General features: G+C 35.0%; 1 protein-coding gene across 3 annotated transcripts; it reads left to right on the top strand.

The window, feature by feature from the left end:
- The first annotated feature begins 1034 nt into the window (after positions 1–1034).
- Positions 1035–25421, top strand: fer (fer (fps/fes related) tyrosine kinase). Of its 3 annotated transcripts, XM_027168006.2 has the most exons (19): positions 1035–1192; positions 9543–9816; positions 10098–10271; positions 10406–10505; positions 11402–11585; positions 11956–12093; positions 12167–12286; positions 13171–13293; positions 13959–14148; positions 14454–14549; positions 14657–14860; positions 15097–15219; positions 15456–15512; positions 15607–15722; positions 15952–16046; positions 16731–16854; positions 20807–20961; positions 23056–23178; positions 23311–25421. In XM_027168006.2, the coding sequence occupies exons 2-19, from the start codon at positions 9607–9609 to the stop codon at positions 23445–23447; spliced, it is 2469 nt and encodes an 822-aa protein (XP_027023807.1). In that variant the 5' UTR covers positions 1035–1192; positions 9543–9606; the 3' UTR covers positions 23448–25421. The 3 variants fall into 3 exon arrangements, with proteins under 3 accessions (XP_027023807.1, XP_027023809.1, XP_027023810.1); XM_027168008.2 differs by lacking the exons at positions 15952–16046; positions 16731–16854; positions 20807–20961; positions 23056–23178; positions 23311–25421 and having other exon boundaries at positions 15499–15512; positions 15607–15723; XM_027168009.2 differs by lacking the exons at positions 15456–15512; positions 15607–15722; positions 15952–16046; ... (2 more) ...; positions 23056–23178; positions 23311–25421 and having other exon boundaries at positions 14657–14799; positions 15097–15220.
- The last annotated feature ends 487 nt before the right edge of the window (positions 25422–25908 follow it).

Genomic DNA, 25908 nt, shown 5'->3' with positions numbered 1-25908 from the left:
GTTGGTTATAGAACTGAACAAATGTTTATTGTTCACTCTTAAATGTACATTGAAAATTGACAGCTGATAAAACCTGTTGTCCAGGTCCCATATTCATATAACATTTAAGGCTAAATGTAGCTCTTAAAGGTATAGTTCACCCAAAAATGAAAATTGTGTTATTTCCTCACTCTCAATTTGTTCCAAAACTGTATGAGTTTCTTTCTTCTGTTTAATACAAAAGATGCTATTTTGAAAAATGTTGGTAATCAGACAGTTGTATAATAATGCTCTCAATTACATGTAGATGCATATTTTATGCATTAGTGAGTGTGGTGGTGCCTATGGGGTGTCGCTCTAGGATGGGTGCGTATGAGGCTGGGAGGGGGAAAAAAAATCACAGTATACTCACTACAAAAAACTAGACTACACCACTGCCAACATTTATGTCTCAAAGTTACAGAGATCACATTTTTTACCCGTTCTAATGTTTGATGTGAACATTACCAAAGTTCTTCACCTGCATCTGCAAGATGTTTGCATGTTACACGACTTGATTAGATAATATTGTAGATTTGCAGGTGTTCCTAATAAAGTGGAGTGTATGGTATATATAGTTTACTTTCATGAAAATTTGCAATTTCCAAAATCCAGAACCTTTTCAGTCCATCTTATATGTTAGACTTAATAAATAGAAAGACATTTAACAGATATTTCAGAAAAAAGGGACAACAAAAATCCCTATAATGGTGATTACTAATTTTCACCTGACTACACTAATCATGCCCTTACTTAAACAAATAGACTACATTCTGCACAAAAACATTGGAACTGTTTTTTAAAATCGTGATTTAAAAATACATAAGGTTTGCCATGCAATAACACCCAGTGAGTGCGCCGCTTCTGTAGTGCGCAATCTTTCGGGACAAATCTAGTATCAAATACGTTAATGCATAATAAAACAACATTTTTATCATATCACATTTTCATAGAAAAAAACATCTGTTGTTTAAACTGTAATACCACATTCCACATCCCTCATTCCATGAGCAGCAGGGGTTGAAGGGGCAGAGCTGGGGCTCGGGTTAGTGCTGTAAACGTCATGCTCCGAATCCAGAGCGGAAACTCCTCCCGAATCCAAACTCCGGCAACGGAACGAAAAAAAAGCGGAATACCGAGGAATCAGGAAACACGGAGAAACAATGCAATAAACGTAAGTGAATAAATGTGTTGTAGTAAACATATTGCATGAAACGATATTTAGGTTCTAAACGGCATAATCACTCTTAATCTTTTCCAACGATTGGCTGTTTTTTTTAATGAGAAAGGCCAAACGTTAGCTGGAGTGCTAGTTGTTTAGCCTATATTTTAATGTACTACTGTATTATTGAACTGGGTAGTATCTATGTTTTTATTAACCTAACAATCACTCTCTATTTTAATGTGCATGAACTGCTAGAAAAAAACCTTTACATTTTCATTTTAATAGCTCTCACATTAATGTTAACTAAAACGCTGGCAGATGGTTCACTTTCCCGAGAATCATAACCGTGGTGACAGTCACTGGAATAGTTCCTAGTCAGAGCACTCGTGATAATTTTGGTCTTGTTTGTGTAAATATTCAGTCACAGAAAAACAGACATAGCGGCAAGTGTGTTTATTAAAGATTTTTTTTTATTGAGTCCATAGTCATAAGCAATATAATGAACAGTTTCCGGTCGGTTGTGAAACTGTGCCTGGGTCGTTGTCCTTACTGTTGCACAGATGACAAGCTTCTTTTTTTTCTTTGTTTTTTTTACGACTTTTTAGGCTTTTGCAAGTACTATCTATTTACTTAAGGAAATGCCAATCTAGTTTTTGTGTCATTCAAATGCAGTCTTTGATTTGACATCTATATTCGACGACAAAGACCCCTTGGTGACTGCTAATGTTCACCTGCTTCACCACACTTACTCATGTGACCTTACAGAACAAAGTAGAAATAGAGTACAATTACAACAGATGCATCGAATTTGGTCTTTTATTTAAAATGCGGTCATCAATCCGAAAAAAATCGGATTTAAGAACATTTGATTTGTCGAGCAGGGTAAACAAATACGTCCGGTGAGAATCCAAAGAGGGGACGCATCTATGGTGCGCCATCTTTCGGCGATCTGTAGATCCTCGTCATAAAGTGAAACGTTATGAGGATTTAGTGCAATGTAAATGAGAACATATTTGGGATGTATATGCATTACTTTTTGCCGATTTTTATTTTTTTTCTAATACTTTTGGAGTGCAACGTATATAGATATAATGCAAATTCATAATACAGCTTACACACATTACACAGCACATAACAGCATATTATAGGTTTACATATGAACAACTTTTAACTTCAATCATCAAAGATTAAGGTCATCTAATAATCCAGAAACTTCCATATCAAAACAAACACCAAAGTTAACTTATTCACATGAAAAATAGTTTTAAGGTCTTAATGTCTTCTCTACTTTATTGTTTCCATTTTTTCAAGCTTTTGGCAAGCTTTGTATTTCCTTCAGGGAATGCAATGTTTGTTTTTAAATGCCAGGTGCAGCTTTTGAGAAAAAAATTGGTATTACTGTTTGACACAAAAACCCTATGTTGGTGGTTTCTAATTTTTACCACATTCATCCCATTGCGCTTACTATACAAACTGGAAGTGATGATTTGTCCCATACAAAGCTATGATCTCAACATCATCGAGTGACAGAGATAGAAGAATTGGAGTCTGCCTACATCCACAGAAGATGTTTGTGTCCAAGCCTACCTACCGAGTTTTTTCAAAAACTGTGTGCAAGTACTTAAAAGAATTGATGCTTTTTTGCTGGGAAAGGGTGGCCACACTCAATATTGATTTGATAGTGATTTTTCTATTACTATTAAAACTTCTAATTTTAAAAGCAGCTATACTTTCACAATTTTTCAAATCTTCCAAAAACTTTACACAGTACTGTATGAAATGTATAAACATATCTGTGTGAAACAAGCATAAGAAAGAAAAATTAATTGGAGCTCCCTCTGAAAGTATTGGAATGGCCAGGTCAGTTGTTTTTTTATTTTTTTTTTTGCTGTATATTCAAGACATTTGGGGTTTAGATCTCAATGAGAAAATGAAAAGAATTTTAGCTTTAATCTCCTGGAACAGAACCATGGCACATTTGGTAGCAGACCACCATTTTTTATGGCAAAGTTGTAAACAAAGTATTTGAAATAGGTATTTAAATTTTTAATGTTCAGCAACAAATGCATCAATCCAGCAATTCACTGTCACCAAACAATTTTCTTTTGTGATTTTGTTCCAGGGATGTAACACAGCTTCTTTCAGTTTTGTTTTGAAGGGTTTCTCAATGTATAATTTTCTTCAGGAGGTGAAATGCTTGCTCAATTAATTGTTGGTTAAGGTATGATGATTGAAATGGCTAGTCTAAAACCTTTGCTGATGTCCTTTTTCATGGTGACAATCCTCCCTTGTTATTTTGGATACATTTCTCTGTAAATTGGCAGACAAAATGTTTGTGTAGACTTCTGAATTCATTCTATATAATCAAAAATGGTTGAGTCTTTTCCAGAAACATGAATGCAAGACAAACCAATGAAACCACCTCCACTGGGCTTAAATAATAAGATTGAATGTTTTAACTCATGCACATATCATCCATATTGATGCTATTCAGTATTGTACAGCCTGTATTTCTGCTCTATAAGTCTCCTTCAAACAGTGGATTGTGATACCCTTGCAGAGATTTTTCTTCTGTCTTCAATCGCTGCTGTTTTCTCTTCTGTGCCAGGCTGTTAGTACTCCAGCCATTTTTTTCTTTTTCAGGACATTCCAAATTGTTGTATTAGCTAAGTCAAATGCTTGTTCGTTGGCTCTGGTCAGTTTTCTCAGCTTCAAAATTGCTTGCATTTCTGCCATTAACAATGTTTGTAGGTTTTATCAATTTAACAACAAATGTAGTCATAAAATGTAGAGCACAATTAATTAAATTTTGGTTAATTGGGTAAGTGACAATGTTGTGGTGGTGCTGGAGGTCTTGGACCAATCCTGAAAGACTGGGGTATCCATCCCATTTGGAACTGGAACCAATCAAGGATTCTGCTGGAGCAAAGTCTAGTTCTAGTATTCTCACCTTTCTTTAACAGTTGTTATGGGATGATTTTGTTGACTGCTGAAAATTTTACAAAGTTTATTGCATTTTGCAAACGCCCCTATCCAGAGTGACATGCAAAAGTGCTTTGAAATCTCCATCAATGAATACAGCAATACCGGTTCACTAGGATGCTGTTTTGGAAATCCACATCGAAACAACCAAAATGACTATACTTTATATATACTATACTGTTTTATCATATTTATTAAACTATATATACTCTAAAATGTCCTGGGTCAAAATTGGTCTTCGGTGGTGGCTGACCGACATGGTCATCCCCACACAGCAGAGTACCCTAGTACCCACAGGATCTGCAAGCTAATATTGACAATAAATTTTAAACTTAAAATAAATACAAAGAAACAGTTTGTGATTTTTTCTTATCCTATTTATTCATGAAAAATTGATCACTGTCAGGCTAGATAGTAAAAGAAAGCGATTACAACTTATTTTACATGTAAACATCATCGATACCAAAGTATATTTGAAATGTCAAAGGTATCACAATTTATCTATTTACAAATATCACAGCCTGCAGATGAACATTTAACTTGTCTCTTTTTATTAACACTGTAGAACCTTTTTACAATATCTCTGTAGTCGATTTCATCCTGATGGGGCCCATCCAACGCCACCTTGCAGCATATGTCTAAATGTTGGTCCTTTTTCATTTTAGTACAATCATATCAATTAAAAAGTAGCATTAAAAATGTAGCATTAAAAGGTGTAATAGTGCAATTTTTTACCATATAAAATGTAATAAAATTAGCAGCTAGCTAGCGACAGCTTGCTTTGTACTTTGTTCTAGTTTCATTTCACTCCAGTCTAACTTTAAACTAAATGATTTTATAGGTAATTTACTACACATTGTCATAGGCTTATACATACTGTGGATTATTAAGGCTAAATTTTACTAAACACTCTTGCTAAATGGGGTAAGCACACTTACTTTCTCATTTCAGATATGTATGTTCTTCTAAGAAGTAATGATTTGTTATACACCGATTCACGGATGTCATTAGGTCGTGAATCGGACTTTAGCGGACGTTTTGTGTGGGAATCCTGGCTGTTAGGACAACACGAAAGATTTGTCAACACACACACACACACACACACACACACACACACACACACACACACACAAACACACATAAAACACTTCATAACTGGATAGATTTTTTTTCCATTTATTTAAAGTTATGTCAGCTGCATGTGCGGAATGCTTGTCACAAGTTGTAAGAGACGATAAGGCAGCAAAACTCTGTCTCTAGCTTGCTTCACTCACAAAACCCAATTACAGATCAAATAAGGCTTTGCTGGGACAAAAAATCGTTTAAAATTTTCAATGTAGGAAAAACCCTGATTATTGCCTAAACCACTGGCCACAAAAGTGAGTATACCCCTAAGTGAAAATGTCCTAATTGGGCCCAAAGTGTCAATATTTTGTGTGGCCACCATTCTTTTCCAGCACTGCCTTAACCCTCTTGGGCATGGAGTTCACCAGAGCATCACAGGTTGCCACTGGAGTCCACTTCCACTCCTCCATGATGATATCACGGAGCTGGTGAATGTTTGAGACCTTGCGCTCCTTCACCTTCCGTTTTGAGGATGGCCCACAGATGCTTTATAGGGTTTAAGTCTGGAGACATGCTTAGCCAGTCCATCACCTTTACTGTCAGCTTTTTTACTCACTTTTGTGCCCATCGGCTTAGACATTAATGGCTGTGTGTTGAGTTATTTTGAGGTGACAGCAAATTTACAGCTGTACACTCACTACTTTACATTGTAGCAAAGTGTCATTCCTTTAGTGTTTTCACATGAAAAGATATAATGAAATGTGTACAAAAATGAGTGGTGTACTCACTTCTGTAAGATACTGTAAATATGTAGAAATTATTAAATGAAGAAAGCTGAAATTTTTGGGCTATGGTCGCCTTCATCTTTTCTGCTAAATACCAAATGTTTCAGTGTCAAGGAAAAACAAGAAAATTGCTCATGCTCTTCTAAGAGTTTTTGAGGGCACTACTGATCCATGATTTTTTTAAAATCCCGAGGTCAGACATTTTGTTTATTCAATCAGAATATTAGAGAATTGTCTACATTTTAATGAATTTATTTTTCAAAATTGTTAAATTTATACTATAATTTTATATTAAACGTATGTTTGTGACACACACAGTTTATACAGACAAAAAAAATGCTTGATTGATTCAGAAATAAAAAGAATGCTAGTGGTTTATTTGACATCCACTAGGTGCCCATCACATGGTTGTTTTTAATCTGTAGATAAAAATTGAGACATCAGTTCATGTACTATGTGTGTTTTCAATTAATTTAAATACATTTTTGGTAACACCGGCAACATTTGAAATGTATTTGTAATGTTTTTTTGTTGTCCAGACAGTTTATTTTCTTTGTACTGGGAAGGGTGTCTGCATATAGGACTACGCAAACTGTACACTTTTTTTGCTAAGGAGGACTCACCCTGTTCTATATATGATGCTAGCTGATTTCAAATACAATTTTAAATTTAATTTTTTAGTCAGTATAAGTGTATATTTGTGTAGGTAGGTGTGTAATGTTAATGAGAGTTTGGTTTTTGCTGTTGAACTCCTAAGATGCCATGTGGCTGTTGCCCATACAATAATGTAAATGGGGAAAACCCCATGGAGGTTTGTGGGTCCTTCCGTACTACAAAGAACTGGGCATGAGGTCACTTATCCCAATTCCATACATTATCATTAAACATGAATTTGTTGTGCAAATCAATTTAATGACTAAGAATTTGTAATTGTTGCAAAGAGTGCATGTTGTAAAGGATGTGCCCTGAGACTTGACTCAAGAATTGAAAAGAAGGACTTGATAATATACAAGAATGCCTCACTGTGTGCAAAGATGCTGCGAAGACCCACAATTTCCAGATATCATGTAATGTAGTCTAGAAAAATCACAATTCATTTGCTTGTGCAGTCTATTGTATTGCAAGGCCTTTTGGCATGGACAAAAAAGCAATTCCTTGCACTCCGATCCAGCCAGATGTATTTGATCTAATGTACACTAATTGATCATGTGATATTCTAAATTTGTATGAATCAGTACTGTTTCTCCGCCACTGCTTCACCATTTTTTTCGTATGCTTCCCGCACTGGTGATTAAAGATTTGGCAGTTACAGGTAGTTATAAGGGCACGTCTCATTCTCCTGTGAGTAAGGAGCTCTGGGAACAACTTCTCACCCTGAAGAAATGGAACCCAAAGTGCTGCAGAATTTGCAATCTACATACACATGCTGGCAGACTGGGAAGGACTGGAGATAACAGCCAAGGCAGTCTTCTCAGACCTAGCATGTGGTGATGACCACATTGAGAAATGTCTACACATTGACCACATACAAATGACTGACACATTGTCAGTACTGACCATAGTAACCATGAGTACATAAAAACCTACAAGACAAAACTCTTGCTACGTGTGCTGAGCACTGTTTGCTTGTTTTAAAATGACCTCCTACTGTCAGGTATCCAAGAATGTCAAGTCATTGTTACATCTGTACTTTAGTCTGCCTTGTGAAGCCTTAGAGGAATTTGTGCTCCGCAAATTCTGTTTCAAATGAGTTCTAACCTTGGACCTTGTCTGAGAAATTTAAGACACATCAGGTGTGAGAATCCCCAGGCACACCTGGGGTCACACATCACCTGGGCTCACACATCACCCTCCACAGGGCATGCTGACAAAGAACACTACAACTACTACAAGGCAAATACTGTTGGCCTATCACGCTGCTCAGCATCCACAAGTTCATCTCCTCATGTTCTGTCTGCACCCAAAGTAACTAGCATGCTGCCTGTAGGTAAACTCATGCCACTCCATATTACTCAAACAATCATGGTCACACTTGCCAATGAATTTCATCACTGACCTGCCACCATCCAAGCAAAAAACCATTATCCTTTAATCTTCACTGCTTTTCTATTTTTTTCAACTGACACCATTCCTTGGCTTTGGAAACTGCAGAATTAATTTTTAATTCATTTTTGCCTTGGCATAGCATAGGACATTATGAGTGTCTGAGGGGCCCACCTCACATCCCACATTAAGCCAATTATATCTCAAGAGTTTTAAGGAAACTACGCATCCTGAGGTAGTCAATCCTGTTGTTTTGAGTGGGATCTCTCTTTTATATGCTGAAATTAGCATTGAAACACAACACCTAGAACACATTGTGGCCTACAGATGTGGGCCCCAAGGACTACAGCACACCCCCTCTGTCATATACACTTTCATGTTCAACTGGTTACTGATTGCCACACCTGGGCTCACAGCAAAAAGTTGAGTCAGTCCACAGTGCGTTTTACAAATGGTTTGGTTATTCTGTTCAGATATTCAGACATTCCTGTGCATCGGCTTGATGGTCCTTTTTCTACTTCATGACTTTTTATTTTATTTTTATTATTATTTTTAGAAGTATCAATAGTCTGATCTCCTTATTTGTCTTAGTCTGGGGACTCTTGTGCATTGGTTTAAATCTCCACGAGCAATTGAACAGGGTGCCTCAGCTTTATTCTTTTGTTCTTTTCTCCTTTTGTATAAATGGATAGCCTATTTTTATAGCATTTCTTTTATGGTTTGTTGTTGCATATAGGCATTAAGCTCAATTTATTACTGCTCCAGACATGGTGTTTTATAGGGACACCAAAAGCATGTTATGCCATGTTAGATTTGTATTTCTTTTTGTTTTGCTTGTGATTACTCATTAGTGTAAGATGTAAAGCATCAGTTCTTTTGTTCCACCACACTCAACTTTTTAAATTGAATGGCTTTAAATAAAATTTACCCTTTCCAGCAAACTACATCCTAGTCTTTGTTTTATTCCTAGCTATTGGAGTACTTTCTTTACTGTGAATGCAGAGCCATTGGCAGCACTGATTTCTGCTGGTTTACTAAATTCTGCCCATTTGCTGAATCAATCTGTTGTCACTAGCATGTATCTTTTGCCTTGAACCCACTATATTGTATCCACAATATTTATTACCAGATGCTTGAATGGTCCTTCTGGTACCGGTATGTGGCTTATTTTGGATGACATTCTTTTGCATTGTTATAAGAATCAGATAAGAATACTTTCTTGCTTCATTATAAGAATCAGATTAGAATCTACCATTGTATGCAGATATGGAGAGCAATATCCCTGCTATTTTATTTTTCTCATTACTTCCAAACATTTTTCGTTTAAAATTTATCAACATTTAACTGAGGAAAACTCTTGTTTATTAAAATTATCTAAAACTATTAAATATAACTTACTAATTTGACATATATGCTATTTAACGTAAATGTATCACTTGTATATTATTATGTATATTATTTTTTGCTTCCTCTCAACTTTATAGTACAAGAAATGCAGACTTGAAGGCAGCCTCCTAGTGAGTGAGAGATAACTGGATTCCTGGTGAGATGGGGTTTGGACAGGACTTGAGAAACTCCCATGAGGGCCTAATCAAACTACAGGATTGGGAGCTGAAGCTACTAGAAACATTGAAACGCTTCATGACTCTTCGTGTTAAGAGTGACAAGGAGTATGCTTCACTTCTCCTTAACATTAGCCAGCAGGTGGATAAGCAAGACAACTCTTCACAGATGCACTACATTAGCACTGTATCTAAGGTGACTATTGCTTCCTAATTTAATACATTGTCTTTATTTGGACTAAAGGTAGAGTGGTATAATGTATAATGTATAATCAATATTGTATATATATAGTATATTATAATGGTATAATCAATATTACATTATTGATCATTGTAGTAAAATGTGTTGAAGAAGCAGAAGGTATAACGGCATTGGTTTTTGTTTTTTTCAGACTACTGTAAACATAATGTAATTGCTCATGTGGCATAGAATGAATTAATGTTTTAAAACTGACCCCGGTGTTCGTGTCATTGTAGTCATGGGCTCAGATGGTACAGCAGACTGAACAGCTTAGTAAGATCATGAAGTGTCATGCTGAGGAGCTGAATTCTGGCCCACTGCACCGCCTCACCATGATGATAAAAGACAAGCAGCAGGTGAAGAGAAGCTACCAGAGTATACACCAGCAGATTGAATTTGAGCTGAACAAGGCAAGTGCATATGTACTGTCTAATCTAATTGTTGGAATAAACAAGAACTTTTTATTCTGTAATCAAATTCTTATTTTCCATACCTGTGATTCAGGTAATAAAGGAATACTAAGGGACAATTATTTTGTTTTCAGGTTACAAAAACTGACATTGAAAAGCTGAAAGGTACATACAGACAATTAACCAAAGATGCTCATAGTGCCAAAGAGAAGTACAAGGAGGCAATTATAAAAGGTAAAATCTTTGTATTTATTACTGTAAATTATTTTATTTGCTCCTTATTGTATTTTATTGCCATATTGTACATATTGTTCTTTAATCATTTATTGTCTGAGTAAAGCCTTTTCTAATAAATATGCCAATGCTATCAATGTGTGGAAATAGTGAACATCAGAATATTATATATTTGTGTTACTCTTTATCATTGGGTAATTAACAAAAGGTGACACAACCTTATTTACACATCACATCAGTCTACCAGTTTGGAGCCTTTAAACAATTCCTGTTTTACCATGTTTGTGCAAATAAAAAGATGGTCTTTAAAACTGCGTAACCCTTACACAACTTTACAAATTGCAGAAATTCTTTTCTAACTTTTTTATGGCCATAGTTGTGTGTACACTACACAATCTTTTACACAATCCCTCCTGAAGCTAATCCCTAAATGAACTAATTTGTAAATCTTGCTTTCTAATGAAAATGCAAGTCCTCTTTATCTCTGACATTATGATTTTGTCAAATTTTGTATGGAAAAAAGGAAAAATTGTAAATTACAAAATATGGAGCAAATATTGTTTGAGAACACGGGCAGTGTATTTAAAAGGTAAAATAGCTCTTTTTATACTGTGCCCTGCCAGCAATCATGTGTTTTGCTGTTCCTATTAACCATTTGGATATTACATTCTAAATAATTTCTTAAAAGTATTTTTATTTAACATTACAAGATGCATCACAGACAATCTCAAACATAATTTAAAATATTTGAAATCTGTTCACACTACACAAATATTCATTGCAGAAACACACCAAGTAGTCACTAAGCTGGGCACCAAAGTTAGTCAGTGATGGATAAATAGGGGCTAAAACTTTGTATTGTGCACTAGACTTAAACTGAATGGTGCTTTCTTCAGGCAAGGAGCCAGAGAAGGCCCGTGAGCGTTACGACAAAGCCACCATGAAGCTGCACAATCTGCATAACCAATATGTGCTGGCAGTACGTAGTGCACAGATGCACCATGAGCACTATCATGAAAACACACTCCCCCTGCTGCTCGATTCACTGCAAAAGATGCAAGAGGAGATGGTCAGCGCCTTGTGAGTCTTGCACATCGGACAAAGCTCACACACTAAGTTAAAATTAAGTTTATAAGCTATAAGTAGATGGGAATGCTTATATATAAAATAAGCAAGAAAAAAAAACATTTCCTCATTTTTTTTCCTCTTGCATATCCTATGTCAAACTTGCATACATTACCATGCTCTACAAATTTTAAGAAAAGGAGTTTTCACTTCTATAAAAAAAATTACATTTACCCACATACATGTATTGTTTATTGATTTCTGTTTTCAGTCTTTTAGAATTTATATTTAGTCCTATGTACTTTATGTAAATTTGTGTTTAAAGTGTATGTATTTAAAGGAGAAATATATATGTTCTTGTTCTGCTTATTGTTTTTTCTTCTAGGAAGGGGATTCTTGAGGAGTACAGTGAGATCACTAGTCTCTTAACAGATGAAATAGTAAAGGTCCACAAAGAAATACATACCTCTATTGATCAAATTGATCCTGCATCTGAGTATGACAACTTTATTGAAGTGTACAGGTATGTGTAAAAACTCACAAATGCAAAGCCTAATAAATGCTGATGAACTTAATGTTTAAACTGTTTTACTTAGGTCACCTGAAACCAATGAACCTAATATAGAATTTGATGTCTCACTATTGGAGGAAACAGAGAATCTTCAAGCCAATGAGATTTTATGGAATAACTTTACAGCTGACAGTTTACAAGCAATGTGAGTTCAGGTGTCTTCTAATTTTGAGATTGAAAAGGTTTAACAAATAAATTTGAGATATTTATTGCCTTTTTAAGCAAGTAAATAATTTTTCACTTCTTAAAAATCCGTTGTGTTCAAAGGTATTGTTTAAAGGGAGATTGCTATATAAATATACCGTAGGACTTACAATTCCATGGAACTTGTGGGACCTATTGAAAATTTGAGGCTGTGTGACCTTTTCACTTTTACGTAGACAATCAGAAATAAAAGCAAGGAGAAATTTCATATAACTGATATAGATGCAACATTAATAAGTGCATTTTCTAGCCTCTCCCAATGATAATGATAATGTAACTAAGGTTTTTAACTTTGTAAAGTTTAGGATCACCTATTTCAGCTTGCCTCAATTTACTGGTACTCAAGTATTTATTTTTTTTTTTTGTTATAATGCCTAATTTCAAATTAAAGTAAACTGGTTTTCACTATAAAAACTTAAATTTGATCTGACTAACTAATATCTTAACTTGATACCGGACAGACGTAAAAAGCATTTCACTGCATGTCATACTCTGTATGTATGTGTATGTGACAAATAAAATTAGATTTTATTAGATTTTTTTATTTGATTTGAGGTTGGTACAAAAGAAATTACAGTGGGAATGTGCAGGAGATGTTTAGAGTATGCATGCCTGTATATGTTAGTCAGCAGTTATTGAGAAGGGGACAAATGTAGATAGTTTCTGCATGTATCGTAAAAAAATGGAAATGGTTTGCTTAGCTTTTGGCTAGAATCGCAGAAAAATATGAATATCGGTGTCTGTTTGGTCAGTGTTAAATGGTCAGTGTTAAACACTTGTTGGAATAGAGTATCAATGCAGAGTTTTCATTGTGACTTTTTTAAGGCTAAAGTCTACAACAGAGGAGCTTGTCTCAACCCAAAAGAGTCTACACAGTAAAGAGGACCTTATGGTAGACCTGCAGAGCAAAATTGAGGAGTACGCAAGAACCTGCGAAAAAAAATCTGAGTATGTTGTGCACCATATCTCACATACATTTTCGACCACATTTTGCTTCGACTTCTTAGAAAACATTTCATTTTTATTGCATATTGACAGGGTATTTGTACTACAGGGTGCAGCAGAGGAATCACATGTTTTTGAACAGCCAATATGAAAAATGAGGAAGGCATATAAGCTCTGCTTCTTGTTCTTAAGATATTAAAATCTCACAATTATCCAAATACACATTGTATTTTTTGAGATATACTCATTTAAATTAGAGCATGTCATTTTTGAAAAACAGTCAGGAAAATAGGCTTAGGGCTTTTTAAGTGAAGATTTACCCTTTATTTTATAATATTACCCACCTGCATGAAATCTGACTTCAGCACTGATATTCCATCCTTATTTTTACAGGCTTGGAGTGATATCACCACTACATAGTAATCAATCTAATAATACTAGTCTATGTTCTTAGGTAATTTCCAAACAGTGGAATAAATTGTTTAGCTTTGTACACTTTACTTTACTTTTAAAACTGTGTTGTATTTGTTTATAAGCCTGTGGTGTTTTAAATGTTATGAGTATTCAACACTCTGTAGAATTCAGCCTAAATTCTAAGTCACATTACATAAAAATAAATAAGCAAATTGAAAGTCATATGTGTACATAAAGTATTGTCTCTTTTTTAGTAAGGTGCTGCTGCTAAGTCAGAAGCAGTCTCTTGAGGAATTAAAACAGATGGTGCAGCTCCTACGCTGCTCAGAAGCCAAACTGAGCTCCCAGAAGGAAATGCTGGAGCACAAGATACAGGATAATGGGGGAAAGGAACCTCCAACTGTGGTCAATTATGAGGAGGATGCACGATCTGTCAACTCAATGGTCTATCTAAACATTGTTTTAAAGTCTTTAATTTTATGAACAAGTTGGACATTTGGGAGCAACTGCAATAACAGTAACTAATATGGTCTTTCAACTGGACAGAAGAAAGTATTTTACTATCCATTAATGCATGTCAGTTTAAAATTTGAAGATGAAAAAAAATAATTATCCCTTCAATGGTGCAACCTTGTCTGGGAGATGACTGTATTTTTTTGTATTCTTTAAATACGTGTGAATCTTCTTGGCAACATATTAGAGTTTTAAAGATGAATGTATAAATTAAGGTGAAATGTGTTTTGTACCAGGACAAAAGTAAAGACAGAATATCAAAGTTTGACACCCTCCGCCACTCTATTGCTGGCATCATTCGATCACCAAAGTCTGTACTTGGCTCATCCTCAGTAAGTACTTTTTTCTTTTTTTTAATAATCAAAAGTATCCTAAAAAAATGTAGGTCCACACACACTAATTTACTCACTTTCCACTTTTTGCCACCCCAACACACAAGTTGATAGATGTGATTGCCATCAGCGAAAAGCCATTGGGGGAACAGGAGTGGTACCATGGGGCAATTCCACGGACAGAGGCCCAGGAGCTGCTTAAGCAGCAGGGAGACTTCCTGGTTCGTGAAAGCCACGGCAAGCCTGGCGAGTATGTACTCTCTGTCTTCTCAGATGCCCAGTGCAGACACTTCATCATTCAGTTTGCAGACGTGAGTACTGCCAAACAATTGGTGTAAAATACCTTGTCAGGTTTACCATTTTTTTTTCATATATTTTTCAAATGTCAGTTTGACTGCATCAGTACCTGTCAACAGCTCAGCATCAGAAACATTTCTAAAATCAGCTATAAAGATTTATATATTGTTGTCCATCTGTTTATTTCTACATTTTTCATTTTATATTCCTCATACATGGTTTTATGGTTTTAAAATATTTTGTTTTGCAGAATCAATATCGTTTTGAAGGCACTGGTTTTCCCACCATACCTCAGTTGATTGAGCACCATTACTCTACAAAACAAGTCATTACTAAAAAATCCGGAGTCACACTTTTGAATCCTGTCTTGAAGGTAGTACACATTTTCACAGATTTACATAGCTCACCTTTTTTTTTTTTTTTTTTTTTTTTTACATTTTATATTAGAATTGGATATAAGCAATGATAGACATGTTACCTGATGATGATGCATTATAGAGTCCTTGCAACATGAAAAATATTTTCTGTAAAAGTTAAGAGTAGATGTTTTTTCAATATGTGACTTATGTGTGTGTGTGTGTGCGCACCCACGCATGCACTGTTCTTAAGGATAAAAAATGGATTCTTAATCATGAGGATGTCATTCTTGGAGAACTCCTAGGAAAGGCAAGTTTTTGATTTCAAGTTAATATCTTTTAAATTAATTACATTTTTAATGTGGTGTAAGTACTAAGTCACCATGGTATGGATTGTGATTTAGGGCAATTTTGGTGAGGTGTTCAAAGGAATGTTGAGGGATAAGACACCTGTGGCTGTGAAGACTTGTAAAGAGGATCTCCCACAAGACCTCAAGATTAAGTTTCTTTCAGAGGCGAGGTGAAGGGCTTACTAAAAAGTTACATTAAAATTTAGATTAGGTTAATAATTAACAAAAACTTTTACTATCAGCATAATGCATATTAGGTTATTCTAACTGGTTTATAATGTAATTTATTTGTTTTCTATATTATTTGGCCATTCTACACATTATATCAACGAATGTAATATGCTGTCCATTGAATATTTAGTTGATTCTTATAATGGAATGTTTTATTTTGTCCTTAAGGATTCTTAAACAGTACGATCATCCAAACATTGTGAAGCTAATAGGAGTCTGTACGCAAAGACAGCCAATTTATATAGTGATGGAACTTGTACCAGGTATGCTCCTACAGTTTACGTATTAAGTAAAACATTACAGTATATATATGTGTGTGTGTGTATGTGTGTGTGTATACGTGTGTGTGTAGACAGGTCCGTATATATTTAGACATTAGTACTGTTGTTTTTTCTGTCTACTACAGTATATAGGAGTAGATAATATAAGGAAGTAATTAAGTAAGGAATATGGTGTAAGGACAAATTGCTGTTTATATGCGATCCTTGCAGAGAAATTGTGATATACTCATCCTAGCAGACCTGCTTCAATGCAATGACATTTGTAGACGTTCAAGCATAAACTGCCTGTTTTAGGCCCATCCATATATATATACTGTATATCCACATATAAATAGGGCAAACACCTTTTCATGCCTGAAGATTGCATAATTGATACCTTGCACATGAAGGACATACCAAACCTTTGAGACAATTCTCTTGCCAGACAATAATATAAAACTAAACTTAATGTGTAATTGTGCACAAATGCAGGAGTTCAGACACTATATTTGTTCAGTTTCAGCCAAATAATTTAATAATAATACAATTAATGATATATTAATAATTTATTAATAATACAATTAATGATAGCTTTGTAAGTGTCCAAATATTTATGGATCTGGCTGGATTTTTTTCTGATTGCACAGTATACCAATGATTTGCCTTCTAATTTGCCTTGGTGGACAGGAGGTGACTTTCTGTCTTTCCTGAGGAAGAAGAAGGAAGACCTCAAGACAAAACAGTTGCTAAAGTTTGCTCTAGATGCAGCTGCAGGAATGGCCTACCTGGAGCTTAAGAACTGTATCCACAGGTAGGAAACACCACAGTTGAGTTAAAGAACTCTGTCCACAGCTATTAACTACAAGAGATGAGCATATAACATGGCTCTTGTACAAAAACTGACATAAAATAATTTTTATTGTTATAAAAAGTAATTTGTTAATGGTCAAAAGATTTTGTTCTTTCATATCTTATTCATAGAATTATATAATTATATTGTATACAAGATCCATATAGTATAGTTTGCCTCAGAAATGCATCATAAATAAAAATGAAGGCTGTGGGAGATTAATTCATAGAATGGGGTGGGGTTATCATTTATTCATTCATTTTCTACCGCTTATCCGAACTTCTCGGGTCACGGTGAGCCTGTGCCTATCTCAGGCGTCATCGGGCATCAAGGCAGGATACACCCTGGACGGAGTGCCAACCCATCGCAGGGCACACACACACACTCTCATTCCCTCACGCAATCACACACTACGGACAATTTTCCAGAGATGACAATCAACCTACCATGCATGTCTTTGGACCGGGGGAGGAAACCGGAGTACCCGGAGGAAACCCCCGAGGCACAGGGAGAACATGCAAACTACACACACACAAGGTGGAGATGGGAATCAAACCCCCAACCCTGGAGGTGTGAGGCAAACATGCTAGAAGTTATCATGGGAAATGTATTTATTCAATTAATTTAATTGCACTGTTTGAACACCAGAGGTCATACTCTGCACAAAACAAAGAATTTAAATATACAGTGGTTAGACAAAATGACAACAAATTTAATTAAGAATATCTATTTATTGATAGTTTGAGACCACCATTTGCTTTTAATACAGCTTCCAACCTTTTTGGAACACATTTTTACTGCTTATGAATGTCTTTGAGTGGAAATTTGTGATCTTCATCTAGCAGAATATATTCTGTTTGCTTCAAAGAGGTTGAAGCAGGGAAGCTGATTCTCACACTTATATCCAAAATGTATCATATTAGTTTGATGATATTCAAGTCAGGTGATTGTGCTGACCAGGTGTTGAAGTTCATTTTTATAAATAAAAACATAACTGAAGGAAGGCATACTTTCTTTTTCTGTGACCACATACAGAATAGATGGCTCACCAGTGAGCTAAACATTATGATGACCCTATGTTGCTCATCCTCTGTGGTCTGTTGGCCTCTGTTGCTCATCCAGGGCCTATGTTGGTCCTCGGCAAATTTTATGAACAAACAAATAACCTCAGATAACTGTAGTTTCATTTTAAAATTGATTTACATTTTAAGTATGTATTAAATATGTATATTTTAACAAATGTAAACCAACATGTAGACATATATCTTACAATTCTGTAATACTGTAGAACTACCCCAACACCAATAAATTTAGTAAAGATTTTCTGTAGGAGTTTATAATTTTCTTACATAATCTTGGAGATACTTTGGTCCACTCTTATTTACCACATTGTTTAAGTTCATTGATATTCACTTATGCACAGCTCTCTTAAGATTCTGCGCCATAGTGTATAAATTATTATGAGGTCTGAAATTTGAAATAACCATTTCACCATTTTTTTAAACAATTAAAGTATTTATTTGCCGGTATATTTGGAAACATAGTCCTATTACATTTCAGATTACGTAAACTACTACTGGACAGATAGCCTCACATTTATATCAAGACTATTCTGGTGTAAAATGGAGTTTTCTAGGCCCTTGTGACTACAAAATTAGCCCAAATTATTATCTCTTTACCCTCGTGTTTGACAGTTGACATGAGCCAATATTTGATTTGTGTTGATATTCTGTGTTTGGTTTCTGCCAATTATGAAGCTATGCATGATCTCTGCATTGTTCTCCTCAGTCCAAAGAATATTTTTTCAGAACTTTTGTGGTGGCTCCCATGAAATTTTGCCAACCTGCAATGTTGTTGTATTGTTTATGGAGAGACGCTACTTTTCCCTGCTACCCTTCCTTGAAAGTAATAGATGTCCAGTCTTTTTTTGATGTGCTATCATGTGATGTCATGAGTATTTTAATGTACTTACAGAGACCTATAGATCAAGTGAATCAAAGTTGCTCTTGAACTGTTTTGTTGTATCAATCAGTCTGGCCACTGACTAAATCCCAGGCTGTTTAATAAGGAACTTCATATAATCTCAGATTATATCTGATTGCCTAAAATAATCGAGCATGAAGACCAGGTAGCTCTCTATGGGAGAAATGCAAGCCATTTTGATCCTGGGAAAGGGGGGAAGTTGATAAATATGGCAAAAATATTGGGCATAACCTATACAACAAAATGGAATGTTCTGATAAAGAAAAAACACTGTTGTACTAAAATCCAGACATCAAAAAGTCCAACCAAGGCAAACAGCAACATCTGATGACTGATGAAAATGATGACATTGTGAAAGCTGTGAAGAAATTCACAAAAGCAACAGTCAATTGCCAGCTGCTTTTGGAATGGGCTCTCTAATCTTTGTTGTTTATGTAACTCTTTATGCTAGCAACAGAATGAAGTCAGCTTTCTGCGGTCATTATTACTTCTATTGTATTTCTGTAGCATTTTTAACAATGGTCATTTTTCAAAGCAGCTTTACAGAAATCTAAAAATGTTGAATAAAAATCACAAAATTTTAATTTATATGTATCCCTGTTGAGCAAGCCAGAGGCAACATTGGCAAGAAACATCTTTCTGGGACCATATGAGGAAAAAACCTTAAGAGGAACCAGACTCAACAGGGAAAGATTCTTCATTTGTGTGACACCAGATTTGACAGTGTGATTAAAAATAATGTCCTTTCTACAACTGATAGACAGCAAAGCCAACAGTCTCCAAGTGATACTTTAAGTGAACATTTCAACTCAACAAGCAGCATATCTATTGTGCTGGCAGTCTTTTGAAACACTGAAACTTTGCCATAGCTCCAAACAAATCAAATGGGTGGGTGATAAATTTGTGTAAGACGAACATAGTGGAAAAGGCTGTTTTTCCCTGGACCTTTGATTTAAGGGAATCTGCAAACACCCCTTAAGGCAAGTCCAGTTTTGAATAAAAGTGAACCACATGTAACTGATTGAGCAGTTCATAAATGTAATATATTTGGAATATGTGTCAAATTTAGCCACTGGAAGTCCACAGAATATTGACTGGCCTGAGTAAGAGCCAAGACTGCATTGCATAGTCCACTAGAATGCATGCTTATATCTTGTAAATACAGTAATTTGTCTTCATTTAAAACCATGATTCATTCAAATCAGTGGAATTGATGTAAACTGAAAGCAGGTTGGAGACTTTAAGCACCAAAATGTATAAAAACTATGTATTGTGATTATCAAAAAAATCTAGCATTTCTTAAAAATAAATAACTGTTGAATTACTTACAAGTAAATTTAACTATCTTAGCTACATTATTCTGCCCTACGCTGCATAATGCCCATGCTACATGAGATTTTGAAATGATAAAACATTGTTTCAAATAATTTATGCTATTTCAATCTTTGATAACCTTTTCACAGACTGCCAATGTTTTGGCCGAAGTAGCACAAGATGTTTTCTGGCAGGAACATCTGATAAATATGAACATAAATGTGTGATATGCACTCAATACATGGGTTCTTATTTATAAGTATGATTTTAGCAGGTACGTCATTCTTCCACTGTTTCTGGAATCATAATAAAACATTATAAATTGAAATATTGCACATACAAATACAGCAGCATATCATAAATGTTCCCTTACTTTCTCTGGTAACTTCCACAATTTCCATGAAATGTGACAGGTTAGTATGCCACAGACATTTCAAACAATTATGAAATTCATTGCCAAATATTTAGATTTTTGTCATTTAGTTGTTATAGGCCTACACTGTTAGTATACAGCAAATTGATGCCTGGATATGCTCGTTTTGGTAATGTCTGTATTTGTGGAGGCGTAGGGAGAATAATAAAGCACAGCACCTCACTCTTAAGTTATCTGTTACAGAGATCTAGCTGCTCGGAACTGCCTGGTGGGAGAGAGCAACCTGTTGAAAATTAGTGACTTTGGCATGTCACGTCAGGAAGATGATGGGGTTTATTCTTCATCTGGTCTTAAACAAATTCCTATCAAGTGGACTGCACCAGAGGCACTCAATTATGGTAATGGTATTTGACTTGGTTCCTAATTCCTCCCAAGCAGCTGTCTGCAGGGAAATGGGAATGCATTTTAAATTGGTGGTGATTCCATTAGCTGTTTGTTAATTGTACATATTGTACACACATTGTACTGACTATATGAGCAAATTGACTGACTATGTATGAGCAAATTGCACATTTTCACATGTCAACTCTTTATCTATATCTTTATCTGTATAACTGTTTTGCAATTTCTGGAGTTTGCTCCTAAGAATTTCACTCACCAAGACACATGTGCTGTGGTGATGTGACAATAAAAGTGACTTGACTAATACACCTAAGGACCAGTTAGGTGGGGATAAGCTAATAATAGGGGAATTCTATGAAGAAGTCTTCACCAAGGGGTTGACCCGCTACTGAGCCCTACTGCCTTTGGTTCCTCATGGCCACATGTCAATTTCTGATCTTGTTTTAATTGTGCCTATTGATGAAAGTGATGTAATTGTATGTAAACAACAGAAAATCACCTTTTCACTTATTAAACAAAAGAAATCAACAAAATGTGTACTTGATCTGAGGAAAAAGTTAAGACACACTATGCTCTAATATCTAGTGTTTCTCTGTTTGGCTGAAATAACTCTTAATAATTCTTGTAGCCATCTGCCAGTTTTTGACATTGATTGGAAGAAAGCTTCCCCCACTTCTCAATGCAGAAGGAATTCTTTCAGCTGTGTAATGTTTCTTGCATGCACAGTCCGTTTGAATAGGATTTAGATCTGGGCTTTGACTTGGCCATTCCTGAATTCCATTTTTTTCTTTTCAGCAAGTCCTTGGTGGATTCACTGGTATGTTTTTGTCATGTTGCAAGGTTCAGTTCCTCTACAGCTACAAATTTTTCACAGATGGTCTCACGTTCCTCGAAGCAGCTTTTGATACAATGTAGAATTCATAGTGGATTCTTATGGTGAGCTTGCCAGGTCCTGCTCACACACCTCGCAACACCCATGATAATGTTGGGCAATCTCTTTCTTATTGTAGATTTATGAACTTTGAAATCAATTTAGGTCCTGTGATGATGTTTTAAGGCTTTAGAGACTTCTTTAAGCATCTTGTAATCTGCTCTTGGTTAATTTGCTTGGATGGCCTGACCTGGCCATGTAGACAGTTGTTTCAAATGATTTTCAGACATTGGAATGACTGATTACAAATTCTTTTGAGATCTTATTATATCCCTTTCTCTTTAATCATTGGTAGACAGGCTTGGTTGCTTGTGGATGTTGTCTTTGATTTATGACCCATTTTCTCTTGAAATTCAGTTCTCCATTGCCATTTTTCTTTAAAAATCTGCTAGAATTCTGAATTCATTGTTCCATTAATGACGGTACAATGTCCTGGCTCAGATGTAGCAGTACCGGCCCAAAGCATGATACTACCAACCCCGTTTCACAGAGATGGTATATAATTATTATGCTGGAATGCAGAATTTTCCTTTCTCCAAAAAATAACGCTTCTCATTTAAACCAAAAAGTTTTATTTTGGTCTCATTCGTCCACAAATTATTTTTTCAATACTCCTGTGGCTTGTCCTCTGGATTGATCTCCAGCAAACGTCTCAGATAGACACCAGTGTTCTTTTTGGAGAGTATTGGCTTTCTCCTTGTACTAAGCCATGCACACCAAGGTTGTTTGCTTTTTTGCAGTGTTTGCTTAATGGGAGACTCACAAACATTAACATTAGTAAAAGAGACCTTGCTTAAAGTTGCTTAGAAGTTAGCTTTGGTTCCTTTCTGACCCAACAGTCTATTACAGTACATGTCTTGCTTTTAGAGTGATCTTTGTTGACCACTTCTGAAGAGGGTAGCAATGGTCTCCATTTGTACAGAATCTGTCTGACTATAGATTTGTGGATTCAAGTCAGAGCCTGCTGAGCAATAATTACTCTTTTTCTGAAGTACTCTGAATTGTTTTTTTCCTTGATCCACTTCCACGTTTGCCATGATCCACTTCCTCAATTTATTCAGAAATATGGAATTTTTAAAGGGGTTGATAAACTTTATATATGAACCTGTTAAACCATATATTGTAATATATAAACTTTCTTTGTATGAATTTTCCACAGGGAGATACAGCTCAGAAAGTGATGTGTGGAGCTATGGCATCCTGCTGTGGGAGACCTTTAGTCTGGGAGTATGTCCTTACCCAGGCATGACAAACCAGCAAGCCCGTGAGCAGGTTGAAAAAGGTATGAATGCTTAACAGACACATATATACAAAATAATTGATCCACTATGTTTGTTTTAACTAGGTAACATTCTTTTGAATATTTATTTTACATATAGCAAAATTCTGATCAATATTGTTCTAATGAGTGCAGGTTACAGAATGTTGTGCCCACAAAAGTGCCCAGATGAGGTCTACAAGATCATGCAGAGGTGCTGGGATTACAAACCTGAAAATCGCCCAAGGTTTTCTGAAATATGTCGAGACCTTTCTTCAGTCAAGAAAAAATAATTCAAAATTAAATTATGGCCAAAAGGTTGAACTCCCTCTTGATCTCTCCCTTATTTACACAGAGAAATACCTAGATATTTTCCCCTCATTGCTACATACAGGTAAGATACTATTTTGCACATTTTGCTGATGCAGGATCTGTTTGAGTGAATGTCATGAGCTTATGTATTGGCCTTTCATGTAAAAAAAAAAAAAGTCACTATTTACAAAACGTACTGTACATTTATAACTGTAGACGGATACTGAATATAGGAAAAGGTTTTTGATATTGGAGAATGTTTATGTCCAGCTGCATTCCACTTGACTTGATATCTATGACACCCGAGAGAAAACATAGTTGACCAATTGTTTCATTCACTTATTTGACTGAAATCTTTTTCATGCCCTGATGTTTTTGCTTTTCTTTGAGCCTTTTATTCTATCTCATAGTTCATGCACACCTACTTCAGAGTATTGTAGATCCAAGAAATCTAGGATACATTAAGTGTAATTTATGAAATATGTTAAAAACAAAACACACACATTCACATTAAATTGAGTCATTCTTTTTTCTTTGTGATGCAGTAATAACTCCTCTGCTTCATTCATGGATTGTCATTTTACAGATACATTTTTATGTATGGTCTGTTGTTCTGCATAGGCTTCTAAGCAAATAGGAGATTACTATGTGTGTATTTTACTTTAAGGGGCTGCAAATTATCAGCTAAGGCCAATCTCAAATAATTTATATGAACTTTCAGTTTGTAATTATTGTTTTATTACAGTGCATTTTGAAGCACAGTTAACAGTATTTTTTATTAAAAATTATCCATTATGTATTGGGAAAAACTGAAATACCCTTTGTGGTTTATTTTGCTAATTGTCATTTCTGATCCTTTATCTCTGCTACTTGGTTGAACAGTGCCTTACAAATGATTTCCGATGAATCAGCAATAAATTGTTACTTTTATAAGGTGTACTCTGACCATATTCATTTTGTATTTTGTAAATACTGTTGTAGATTCTATACTGTAATAATGTTGTAGGTCTGTGCAAATCATTATGAATTGAAAGTGTAAATGACTTTTTAAGTTTTTATGTGGCCAGTCATCACTGTGTTCTCATATAATAAAACATTTGCAAGTTTAAAATATGTAAAAATCATTCTGGTGTCACATGTAGTGTTTTGTTTGAAACGGTTGGAACTTGTAAATGTTCGCTACTGACTGATCCATACGCTTGAGATAGTTCATATCACTTAGCACTGATTCATTCATATACTCATTCAGGTTCTCCCAACACATGATAGAAATATTACCAGTGGTTTCTTGTCAGATGTGGTGACTTTTGCATCATTAAAACTACTGTTGAGTAAGGTCTTTTGTATTCCCCTAAATGTTTGTATTCATATTATAAATGTTTTATTTATTTCAAATAACTGATATTCTTTGAATTTTATACTAGTCTATTTTTATACTATTCATCTCCTACTGTCACTGTATTTTACATATATTTTTACTCACTACACTGACCTTGCATATTTTCTCACCTTGTTGCACTTAATGTTCCAGCTGTAGTGAAATGACAGTTGTCACAGTGCTGTACAAAATCATAATGCTAATAACTATGATTATTATTACTAGAATTATATTAATATTATTCAAGAACTAGCTTTAGGTTTTGTTGTAATGTTATATATGGGAATTACCTTTTTGTGATGTGTAACTTAATCATGTTACTGGTGTTGCCATTTATTATTGTGTGTTGAATTGTTTTCATGGACTTATGTAGCTTGAGTATCTTTTCATAACTTCTTTTTATAATGTTGACATTTGGTTGTATCTTTGGCCATGTAGGAAAATATTTTATTGCAATTTATATAAATCTAATGGTGAGACAGTTGGCAACCACAATACATTTTTAGATTGAAGATGCATTGTTTGTTTTGGTATTAAATTATGTTAAATAAACTAACTAATAAAATCATAAGCTGTATATTTGTGTTTGTCAGTACCTCTACAAAGGGTTAATGTTTTATTAAATGTATGAATTGCTTAAAAGTAGTATAGTTTATTTTAACTCTAAAATATGTATACACTATATGGCCAAATGTATGTGGACACCTGACCATCTTTGAACATTGCCCCAAAGTTAAGTTAAAAATGATCTAGAATGGATTTGTATGTTAAACTGAAGCTCCAGTTCCAGTTTTTTGACTGGCCAGCAATAAATAAGATTGCTAATTGACAGATATAATCCAGCACTCTATTTTTGCTCACCTTTTTACATAACTAGCAAAACTGTGGAATAGCATGCTAAACACCATTCTGCGCCATAGAGTTATTATTAGTGGTCACAATGTATTCCTGATTGTAATGTATTCTTGATTTTATATCTTTTTGTACTATTTGCTTTTGGCTATTTACTTCCTCATGTTGCGTTCTCTCTTTCCTGTACTGTATATGTAGCTCATGTATATGTA

Source organism: Tachysurus fulvidraco, chromosome 26 (assembly GCF_022655615.1).
Source record: "Tachysurus fulvidraco isolate hzauxx_2018 chromosome 26, HZAU_PFXX_2.0, whole genome shotgun sequence".
Classification (NCBI taxonomy): domain Eukaryota; kingdom Metazoa; phylum Chordata; class Actinopteri; order Siluriformes; family Bagridae; genus Tachysurus; species Tachysurus fulvidraco.
Note: the sequence above shows the minus strand (reverse complement) of the source record. Positions and strands in the feature narration are given on the sequence as shown.

Coding starts and splice junctions, on each gene's coding strand:
- fer (XM_027168006.2), top strand. CDS start 9,607: ATGGGGTTTGGACAGGACTTGAGAAACTCCCATGAGGGCCTAATCAAA. Junction 12,094..12,166: donor AACTTTATTGAAGTGTACAG/GTATGTGTAAAA, acceptor TGTTTTACTTAG/GTCACCTGAAACCAATGAAC. Junction 15,220..15,455: donor TTTTGAATCCTGTCTTGAAG/GTAGTACACATT, acceptor ACTGTTCTTAAG/GATAAAAAATGGATTCTTAA.